The sequence below is a fragment of the Schistosoma mansoni genome, chromosome 2 (genome assembly GCF_000237925.1).
Source record: "Schistosoma mansoni strain Puerto Rico chromosome 2, complete genome".
In the NCBI taxonomy this organism is placed as follows: Eukaryota; Metazoa; Platyhelminthes; class Trematoda; order Strigeidida; family Schistosomatidae; genus Schistosoma; species Schistosoma mansoni.
In genome coordinates, this window is record NC_031496.1 from 16,360,265 (window position 1) to 16,372,314 (window position 12,050).

At 31.9% G+C, this 12,050-nt stretch overlaps 2 protein-coding genes across 2 annotated transcripts in view; one reads left to right on the plus strand and one right to left on the minus strand.

Annotated features, from left to right (window-relative positions):
• Positions 1–562: 562 nt before the first annotated feature.
• Smp_082750 (putative histone H2A) lies at positions 563–856 on the plus strand (the record flags this gene model as incomplete). Its single annotated transcript, XM_018795862.1, has 1 exon — positions 563–856. The coding sequence occupies one exon, from the start codon at positions 563–565 to the stop codon at positions 854–856; it is 294 nt and encodes a 97-aa protein (XP_018650132.1).
• A 146-nt stretch (positions 857–1,002) lies between these two features.
• The window catches only part of Smp_082740 (putative pdz domain containing protein), a 29,782-nt gene continuing 18,734 nt past the window's right edge, over positions 1,003–12,050 (minus strand). The window contains exon 4 of the mRNA XM_018795863.1: positions 1,003–1,651. Within this exon, the coding sequence (XP_018650133.1) occupies positions 1,259–1,651 (393 nt within the window). The 3' untranslated portion in view covers positions 1,003–1,258. The remainder of the gene's footprint in view (positions 1,652–12,050) is intronic.

Sequence of the window (12,050 nt, forward strand, 5' to 3'; positions counted from 1 at the left end):
TCGACTTGGAGATGCAGGTACAAACATCTAACGAGTCCTAAATAGGACGAAAAGTGATTCCTGGATTCCATTGCTAGCTAATATCCACCTCTGTTTAGGAAGATAGCAATGTTATTACAAATGCAAATAAAATCTGACCACTTGAGGTCGCAGCTTTATCTTTCAAAGTTCAGATTTTCAATTGCACTTTTGAAAAAAAACATGTTTAAACAGAAAATGAAACATTATTCAAACGAAATTTACAAATATACTCAGTGAAAGTTTCACAAGATCGTTGATTGAACGTTAAATTAAATTGAATTTTTTATTCTTGAGTCGTAATGAACATTTTTAAACTAAATTCCAACTTTCAAAAAAGTGTTTAAATGTTATTTTCATTCAGCATTTCAGGATAACAAAATCTAATCTCTGTATCACAATCCTAATATCTAAATTACATTCTCTCTGTAACATTTATTAGGCGTCATCAAACTGTACTACTTATGAGTAACTAAAACATAATTAAACATTTCTATTAACTTTTACCCTGTCGGTCGGTACACGTTTCTCTGCTTCTTAAATAATGAGTGGTCGCGATAGAGGTGGTAAGGTTCGAATCAAGGCAAAGACAAGGTCAGCACGCACCGGTTTTCAGTTCCCCGATGGTCGTGTACATCGCCTTCTACGTAAGGGGAATTATGCTGAACGTGTTGGTTCTGGTGCTCTAGTTTATCTGGCTGCAGTTCTCGAATACCTTGCTGCAGAAGTTTTGGAGTTAGCTGGTAATGCCACTCGAGACAACAAGAAGACTCGTATCATCCCGAGACACCCTATCGGTTTGATCAAAACCTTGTTTTCATATTACTGGTCAACGTAATAAATATTCATCCAAACATTTCTTTCTTCTCGATTATATTCAGAAGTAAGCGCTCGAGACTAGTTTTAAGCACTTAAAACTGGAGATTGTAGCTTGAAGTTACTTTTATAAAATACTTGAAACAAGATATAGACAAAACAGAGCTTCATAATTAAAGACTTTTATTATACAAAATAATGAAATCAATAATAATGTGACTAAAGTAATGATAGAAGAAAATAACGATAAGAAAAATAAAACAAATAATAGGATGGTAATAAATATTATAAAAAAAAAAGAATTCTCTTGTAAACTTTGCCCAAATATGAGTTCGATCAGCAGCTTGTATTATCCACACATTGATAATTTGATCTTGTCAGATAAACAATCTCTTTTCTTTTATTGAAAACAAACTTCAGTTTATTATAATTCATTTACTATTTTTGCACGTGCATTAAAACTTAGAAAATCTTTTTGTTGATTTCGTCGACGTCCTCCATTTACTGTGGATTTATTACTAATTACATCTAAATTGATATCATTTAAAATTGATCGATGATTATTATTCCGTGGAATAGACTTCTGAGATTCAATAGAAATAAAACTATTTTGAGTGGATAAAGCACCATTTATCTTATCATTTTTTGATTTATTACCATATGCTGGTGAACTATTACTAATACTTGTCACTGAATTATTGTTTTGTGATAATGAAACCATAGATGATGGATAACTAGATGATTGAATAGTCATTTCGTCAATGGTTTCAAGTTTGATTTTCTCTGATTCACTTGATAATAAACCATCATCTGAAATCTAAATCACAAAAAATGTGTTGTGATTTGTTGTATTTGAAAGTATTATTACAACTATTAACTTAAAATTCATTTCTATCATGAACTACCATCAGTCTGAGAACTAAATAAAAGTAATAAGAACCAAACAATTTTTTCTACTCTTGTTTGACATTACTCAACACAAAGCACTTCTGAACTTACATTTGATCGAATCCAAGATTACTGTTGTAATTGTTTATAAAGCAATTTCAATACAATAACTTAGAAGAATGATGCTCATCAAGAGACCTAAAGGGTTCAATTTGATTAAATATTCGATTGTATGTATTTACTAGTGAAACGTTTCTACTTGAAACAAAACAACAGTTCAGTAACCTTTAATTATCAGTTTTTCTTTAAGTGACATCATGATTTAGTGGAACAAACTTTACACTTTTATAAAGTCTACACAAAACCAACTGACAAAGCGATAAAAATCCTGTTTCAACTATTTTAGTCGAGTTCATTTAATGATACAGATGTTATCTAATTAATCAACTAAAGTTTTTTTCAATTATTTTTATCAAAACTTGTGGAAAAAAATTTCAACATTATAATAAAATTACAATAAAACTGAATAATTTATACGGAAGGAGATTTGTGGAGATTTCAATATTTTTCAAAGTTGAAATCATGAGTCAATTGAAGCTAGACCACCATCGTAAACCTGGAAGAGTGGAGTTCAATCACGTCTGTTGTGAGATAACAACTCACTGAAGACAATTGGTGAATGGTCGCTCATAATTCGTGGATCGGTTGGAGTTAGACATTAACACCGTTGAATGCCGGCTCAGTGGTCTATCGGTTACGGGCTCTGGCGCGAGACTGGTAGGTCCTGGGTTCGAATCTTGCGAGTGCGGGATCGTGGATGCGCACTGCTGCGGAGTCCCATAATAGGATGAAACGGCCGTCCAGTGCTTCCAGGTTTTCGATGGTGGTCTAGCTTCAATTGACTCATGATTTCAACTTTGAAGAATAATTTATTATTTCTATGGTGACATAATCAATTAGTTTGAATGAAACATCAATAACAAATAGATTATACGCAAATCTTTCAAATAGATAATGATTATTAAAATAATCAATTCATTTAGTTTAAATAATCAATAAAATGTAGATAATAAATCAATATAAATAAACCATGTTAATGAGTTTCAGTTGTAACTCAATGCATACATAACAAATTCATGAATTGAAATAATCATACAGAAAAGAAAAAAAGAGTCATTATTACTAATTACATATCAGATTTATTAAAACTGCTATCAGAAACCAGGTCGAAAGTGACAACCACATATATGTTTACTTAAAGTTTATTGAAAAAACGTTTGTATACTACAATATCACTATACAGTGAATGAATAAATACAATGAAAACAGCAGTTGTATTTATATTTCGGCCTAAAAGACACATAAATAATAAATACTATTAATGTAACTTTCGTCCACCAACTTTTATTTATCCAGTAAAATATTATAGCAGAGTATAACGAATATCGTTCATGGTTCATTTGTAACAAGACCATAAACTGACCAATCCTGAGCATAGATTGACTAATGAAACTGTTAATCTTCACAAATTGAGATGACTTAGCTTTGCTGTCCACATAGAGAAAATTACTAACTTCAATGAATGGTATTGATGGTCGATATAATAAGAAAGCAATTAAAACGTCTTTTAAACTGAACTGCTGTATTGAATCAATGGAACATTTATTTATTTACTTATTTATTTAAACACATAAATATTTGTAAAAGGGGGCACCAAATATATATGCTCCACACAAAACTCATTTGATTTGTGTGAGGGTTGTGATATTGCTCAGTTACCCAAACTGAAGCAAGTGGTTTTCTTAGGGGGCCACACTCGGAGCCTTTGACCTAAAGGTCTAATCCACAAGGCAGTGGAGCATCGTGAGGAGATGCAGTCCCATGGTAGTCGGTGACCAATAAGTGGTTCATACGCCATTTGTTTCCTCAGGATACTGGAGTCCATGTGCTTTATTGGTTTGGAATCAGGGTTTTCCAACTCCCCTAGGTGAACTTTCCGTGTCCACCAACCCAGTTAGAGCGCCGGACATTCGCTTTTCGTCCTCTCAATTTCATAAACAACATATATAGCTTTTGATTATTAATATTATCCATGTAAAAAGTTTTGTTTGTTAAAATTAAGTCAGCAGAGTAAGAGAACGTTTGCGTAAAATGTTGTTTATCTCAAATAAGAAATAGGTTCGGTCACCTCGTCTATATGCTATTATGACACTGTGAAAATAAATGGAACGTATTTAGTTCACTTGTTTTTGACAGCTTTTGGGCTGCATACGTTTTGTACCATAAATAAACATGAAACAAATCAAATAACTCAGAACCATATCGAATAATATTCGAAATACTATTCAACGCTGAAGAAAGTACCTTGCAAAACGATGTACAAATTTCAGTGCTTCAATCCGATCACTCATTAACTTCAATTCAAATATAAAACACTAGGAAATTCAGTTAATAAAAGATATTCCGTGAATACTAACAAGATCTGATCAATACTCAAAATAAACAATATACATAGAGTAAGAGTTCTACATTTTCAATCCAAAAAGGATCAAACGATTAAATTCCATTACCATATGGATCATATTCAGAAGACAAGGTCACTCAAACAACAGGCTAGTCACAAACTGAATGAGAAATACAAGGCTTGAGTACAATGATTATGAAGGTATAATCTTTCAAAAAAATTAGAAAGAAAATGAATTTTCCAACAAAATTGAATTTATAAGTAATAACCTTTGTACATCGTAAGTGTGGTTAATTTACCAGTTGAGTGGATGGAGTACACTTAGAAAAAACTTTTATGCATCAATAGTCCATTTATTAATCTATCGGCAATCCTCTAACAACACAGAAAAAATAAAAATAGATATAATTAGTGAAGAGCAAGCCAATAATGTTTAAGTTTGTCGAGTGTAAACATATAGGGTTTATTACTGGAAGTTCCAAAAAAATATCATATTGATTTTATCCAAGTACAGATTTATGTATACAGTTTTGAATAGCAATCTTTATATGTGGCAGTCTTTGGAAAACTATCCGACTGCATAAGCTAAAATAGTTGGAGTGACATTTGTACTAATGGTTCAGTAGTTGGTAGTTCAATACTTTGAACAATCAGATAAAGTGAGGCAAATTATTTATTTTTGTATTTATGATGGTTTCTCTAAACCAGTTTACACGTAAGTTAGTTACAAATTAAAAAACTTTCATACCGCAAGGCATTCTGTTTATTTTACCAAATACATACAATTACTAGTAAAGTTGTTTTGTTACTAGCAGTGGAAACCAGGAAGTACATTTTGCTCTATAAAAGACTGGTCACCAGATGCACATGCATGCCACTGATGATGTCCACACTGAGTTTCAAACCAAGAATATTTCATTTCAAAAGGCAACACGTTGTCCACTGAGTCATTAGGTGCAGAAAGTCACTAACTTGTTAAACGGATATAAATTAGTTTTCATAGTTGAAATCATAAGTCAATTGAATCTAGACCACCATGGAAAACCTGGAAGCACTGGTCCTATTGTGGGACTCCTCAGCATTGTGCATCCACGATCCCACTTCACGAGAATCGAACCCAGGACCCAGGTGATCTAGCTTTAATTGATTCATGATCTCAACTATTAAAATTACTATAATATCCACAAAACCCCTTCAGATATTTGATGTTAAAGACTGCAAACCATCAGTTACCATTAACATATATACATCTTGAGAAGATTACTTTAATATTGCTTATTATTATCAAGATATCGTATAATCTAATTGTGATTAGCAATAAAACACCAAACGGCAGTTGCATTTTATATAGTACTTCAGAATGGTTACATTAGAAATGCTAATGAAACAACTGAATCGTTACTCTTGTCAATGGATTGAAGATATACAAAATATAATTTAATTAAACTTTATTAAAATAAATACAATGAATATTTATTTATGGATAAGAAGCAATTTGATAGAATATGGTTTACATTATTTCTCTCTAATATCTTTTACAAAAATAAAGCCTACACAAATGAGTTTCACCAATTAACAAGATATGAAAATGATATATATAAATATACTGACTGAGTTGATTGTTTCATATATAAGGTTACCTATACTTGCATAATTTACTTAATTAAGATATTTATCAGAATAACTATACTAACTGTTATGTATAACTAACAAACAATAACAATGAAATAGTAAATAATTCATATATTCTAATGATAAGGTATAATGTACAACTTGATTCTCCTAACTTATACTTGATGGTAATTTATATGAATAATATATTAAGGTTATTTACAATAAGTTTATATCTTTTTCTATCTATGTTGTTTTCAGTTGTTCATTTACATTTTTACTCGATGCATTAATCGACTAATTAGTAAAGAAAGGTGTTATTGATTGGAGATTATATATATATATGTAGCTCCTCCGGGGGCTACTGCCGGTCCGAAGACCGGATAAAGGAGGAAGGTTAGACATGGGGTTAGCGACCCCATCCCTTAGAAAACTAACTCGCTAAAAGAAAAGAATATATATATATATATATACGACAAGATGAATGTAACACATCAAAATAAGTAAATATGGCGAATATCTTGGAAAATCTTTGACCAAAAAGAAGAAAAATACAAGATTTTTCATTTTATTGAAAAGATACAATATTTTTAATTTAGAAATAAAAGGTAATTGTTTCTACGTGATACAATAAAAAATTAATTTGAAAAAGACTGTTAAGTCTACAGGAGACAAACATAAACATGAAATCTAACATAAATATGCATTAATCTAAGTTGTCATATTTCATATAAGTACAAGAAAAGTAAATAAAATAATAACATCAATCATAAAGACAAGTAAATAATCAAAACAAAGAAAAATAAAGATCTCACACGTAGTAAGTGAAAAGAAAAAGGTAAAAAAAAGTACGAAAAACGTTTGTTTAGAGTCTACAAAAATAAATAAACAATCAATGTATGTACTTTACTACTACAATATATGATTTGCATCATTCAAAGACATTTAAATACGGATATTTATTTCACAAACTATCATCAATAAGTCTGTGATTCACGAGATGACTTAAACTGAAATTCAGTGACTCCTACTACATGTTGGTGTGATAACTCTTATTTTTTTATTCCGGTGTTATCCAGCATAGCGTGCCAAATTAATTAGAGAATGGGTATGTACAACAGATGTCTCAATTACTTCAGTTGGTGGAAATATACTATTTCACCAACCAATTTGAGCATTGATAACCTATGCATAAATTCACTATCACTTACCTGATGGTTCCATCTGAATATTGAGACGAAACTTATGACCAAATAGTATGAAACATACTATTTACTCTTTTTAGCATAGGCTGTTTTACACATTCATAAACCCATAACTGTCTACAATCATTATGGATCAACCACTTGTTCAATGCATTCAAATTTCTTTGTTGACCGAAACATTTAAAATCATATATCATTGTTTTTTATCATTATTCTATATGATGTTGACTTAGTGGTTGATGACTAAAGTTTTATGCTCCTACAGTCTCGTTTTCATCCTTGCATTGACAGAACAGTCTTACAACGTTGTAATAAGTAGCAGGTAGAAAGAAGCATGTCGCAATCATAGTAAATAGTCATGTCAGGAGCAGAAATTAAATTTTAAATCAAATTACAACCTTCACAAATCAGTTTGCATAAAGTCGTTTTACAGTTTCATTATTTCACATGTATTGGTAGTCATCAATAAGGATTAAAGTGAGAGGTTAACGACTGTTACGTAACTCACTAAGCAGAAATCAAAAATTTGCTGAGTGCAAAAAATGGAATTATATTGTCAGGAGATAGACATTTCTTCATAATAAAATCATTCCTATCTAACGTATTTCAGTCTTGGTCTTATCTACAATTTACTCAACATAATAAAAAGTATTAGTGTTCAGCAACTCAAAAACATGATACTAGAAAACGAAATAATTAATATCTTGTCCTATTTTATATTTTATTCCATCCTCTGTCCTCAAGAGCAAGAAGAATATGCACGAAAGACACAATTGATGATAAACTAAATATAATCCAACAATTCTTGAGAATCGTTTTTCACCCAAGTTCATGAACAAAAATCTAAGATCAAGACGTCAAGTTGAAAGAACCTCACGGTTCTGAAGAAGGTTCATTCTTAAATATCGAATTTAATGGAGACATACAGTAGCTAAGATATTCAAAAACAAACTATCTAGAGCCTTGAAAAAGACTTTATTCGGCTGATTTAGGTAGAGTCTTGTTCTCTGACCTGAATGGTTTGGTTGTGGAGGTTTCGTTATTCTTCTGAACAGCATCATCAACAAAAACTTCATGTAGAAATGAAGTGTTCGGATTTGTTCATACATTACTCAAAGCTTGTCCTATCGGCCTCGATCTTGATTGTTGACTTCTAACCTGTCATCGTCTACCTCCTTATTTTGTTTGTATCTTTTTTCGATTTGATTTTTGGTCCTATATTTATCCATGGTTTTTCTGATTGGCTGATAGGTTGGATCGATTTCGACGTGTTTCTTGATTGTTGATTGTCCTGAGTGCCAAGCTTCTAAGAATTCTCTGGTACTTTTAGAATTCGCTCTATCAAAGGTCTCAAACTTTTTTCAGTCTAATGCGTGTCCTAAAGTTGTCCACATGTATTGATATAAGCGAAGATATGTCATGGTGTTTGACCGCTAACTGATGCTCATGAAGGTGATTTTTTTCGTAATCGGAACGGTTTATTTTGTAGATGATGTTCGGCTTTTATTCTTTTGTCATTTTCTCCTTTAATTTGCATAAGACAGATTGAGATGATTTTACTGTTTTCTATACTACGCCCATTCGAAAAGGCTTCAATAATCCTTCAGTAATGCCTGATGTGTCTTTTATATATACTAGGGTGATTCATTTGTTCGTTCCTATACTTGGTTCTGTTTCTGCTTATGAGTAGGGTTGACATTTTTTGATGAAGTTGGATTGATAGAAGTTCTTTTGAAGAATGGCCATTAGATATTCTTCTTTATTCTTCCGCGCTGTAAGTTTGCTTCAGTATGTCCTCACCCTCTTGAATAAAGTTTGTATGCAGTTGATTTTGTGAATTCTTGTGTTGTTGCCTTTGTAACTGAGAATTTGATCTGTGCAGGTAGGCTTCCGATAAACTTGAGTCCCCAGTTGTCCTGTGTTGGTTCTGGTGATTAGTACATGCATGAATGATAGTTAGATGTTCGACTCATTTTCCATTGTGAATTTTGTGTCATCGAATTTGTTGATCAGATTGTGGGTGTTTTTCAGCTCGTCCTTTTTGGTGGTGACGAATGTGTCGTCCATAAGCGAATCCACATTTTTATCTTGATCACTATTAAGATCAAGGTTTCGAGTATCTGCCTCAATGGTTTTGCAATTAGTTTCGATATCAGGGATCCCATCGTTGTTCTCATCGTTTACTCGTAGATTTTATTGTTGAATAGAAAGTATGTTAGCGAGCGAAAATCGATGAGTTCTAGTAAACTTTGCCTTTGAAGCCTAGAGTACTTTGAGAGATTTATGTCTTTTGCGAGGAACAGAGATAGAATCCCCTTTGCTTAGCTTAGTCCAACTGAGGTGAATAAGACTGTTACACCAAACGATATCATTAATTCGTTAGTGATCTGAATCTCCTTAACCTTAACAAGGACTTTTGTTGGAGATTCGACGGAGTGATTGGATGAATCCAATAAATGTTTCCACATTCTTGAAATTTCTCTCTATAAATTGTATGTTGGGGTTTCGGAAAGTGATATAGTTGGATAGTTGGTTTGTGTATTTTTGGGATACACTAAAACCAAGGGAGTACTGATCCATAGAGTTTCGTTCTCTGGTGGTCTTGCTTTGATTTTTATCCTGCTCTGACAAGTTTGTTTAAAGTCCTCAAGAATTTGTTGTCTAACCTTTCAATTGGATTTGTGTCTATTGATCTACATACGCTTTTATCTTCAAGTAACTTCTCGCTTTTCCTGATATATTCTCCACTGTCCATAGTTACTTGTATTGCATCCTTTGTCTTCTGGAACTATGATAATATCTTCTCTAGTTCTGAGTTTCTTTAAAGCATTTTGTTGTGGTTCGGTCAGTTGGGTATTGTCTTTCTTCTGTCGAGTTAGCGGTACTAATATTTGTCTTAATTCTTGTTGAGTTTCTTTATTTTTGTGTGATTACTCCAATACAGAGAAGAATTTTAGTTTTGAAGCGTCACTTGTGTCGTAGTCTAATCCTATTTGGAGCAAGTGTTCTCCTATGTTCTTCAGAGTTTCTTTTGAAAGGTTGACCACGCAGTGCTTTCTTCTGTAAGTGGTTTTCAAATTCCGAGTGGTTTTTTCTTGAGAGTGTTTCTTTTTGTTTTCCCTATTGCCTGCTTGATATTCTGACCGCTGTTGTCGAGATTTTCAAACTTTCTGATGCGAGTATCCTCTCTAGCTTACTTTTTTGGTCATTTATGATGTGTTGGTTATTGTGAATCATGTAGTGTGCATCAATTATCATAAATTGTACCATTTGACTTACAGTTTGCTCAGCTGTTCTCCATCCAATTGGTGGTCTGTATCTTACACTTATTGGCAGAACAAGATGATGAAGACACTCATGGAAAAGTATAGTTGTTATCGAGTAGAAGTCTGCCTTTTGGAGAAATTCCTCCGTTCCCGAACAACAAGGAACGTGCTACACTAATACGATTTCGAGATGGTGGAGAAGATTTTTAGTTCATGTGAATGTTCCAGGTAGAGTTTTTTCACTGAGTTGCATGATTTGGTCAGAAAAGCTCCAAACTCTTCTTTCCATAAAAAAACTTATTCAAGAAAGTGTCAAGGATAGTATTTTACGTATTATGAAAAGACAAAGTGAATATTTTTAAGAAATTGATCAGTCACCTCTTTATGACTGTTGAGTTACTGTAATTAATTTTTCCATCATGCAGTGCTTATCATCTAAATATCTACCAGCCAAGTTACACAGAGTATAACACACTTCTATGCGTTTAAGAATTATACGTAAATAAGGACATATAAGCAAAAATTTCATGGTAAATATATATATATATATATACAAATGATACACTATAAACAAAAATACGAATCTAAAATTTGGCACACATTGTTCGGATTTAATTAATTGTAGCACAAAGAATCATAACAAAAAAACAACTGGTGTATCGGGAATTCAGGTAGATAACTTATGTAATTAGTTATAGACATAGCAGGGTCGATTCATAACTCAATATACATCTTCACAAACAGTAAAAAAGCAAATATGTATTGGTCTAGGTGATGAAAAGAAATACTGTTTAACCTTATTAACTGAAATTCTTGATTTTAATGGACTCAAAGCTAATACTGACTTTTATCATCTGATGAAAATAAGAGAAAAAATGTTCAGTATTTATTCTGGTTAAATATATGTTCTTATGGGAAAGTATGTTTTCTGTTGAAATCAGTTCATAATTGAAAAAACTCAGTTTCATATTTCTTAAAAGTTCGTTCGATAAATTTAGGGTGACAAAGAGTGAAACACTAATGATTATCTATTCGTTTGAAAAATTCTTATTATTAGCCTTTAGTACATGTGGCTTTAAGTCACCCTCTAAATGTGAGGGTTAATGATATGATCTATTTGATCAAACTGAAGAAAGTGGAGTAGAGTAATATTTAAGTGCATTAATCGAACGACTAGGTGGGAAATTTTTAACCACTTAGCCATCGTTTCATTTGAATAATAATCATAACGTATTGCAAAAGTGTTTTGTAAGATGAAGTTATACAATTTATTTCACGTATTGTGTTATCTGTTCGGAAACTCATTGAACCTAATTTAGTTTGAACAGTTGGGTAGTAGTATTACTAGCCCTCACATAAATCATTAGTATTATCATTTATTCATCAGAAACGACTGAATGTTAATTCACGAAAATCATACAGCTTAGTGTTTGTTTGTTTTGGAGTTTTACATGAGTACATTATTTCACTTGATTTTGTATTATTTTTACAAAAGAATACATCCCCAAATGGTTATTCTAAAACCTAACTCTTCATAGCTGCAAACAATATCAGTAATCAAGACAGATATTTTGAAATGTAATATATCGTATACACAATACTCTAGATGTGAAATCCACATTTGACTAAACTGATTAATCAAAAATATACCGCGTCAATGTTCTCAATTTACTAAATGATAAGATATGTATATTTATTCGTTATATATTAGTTATACAGAGTACCTATCATATCGCTAGAATTGAGACTTAATAAAAAGTTCTGAAATGACATTTAAATTAA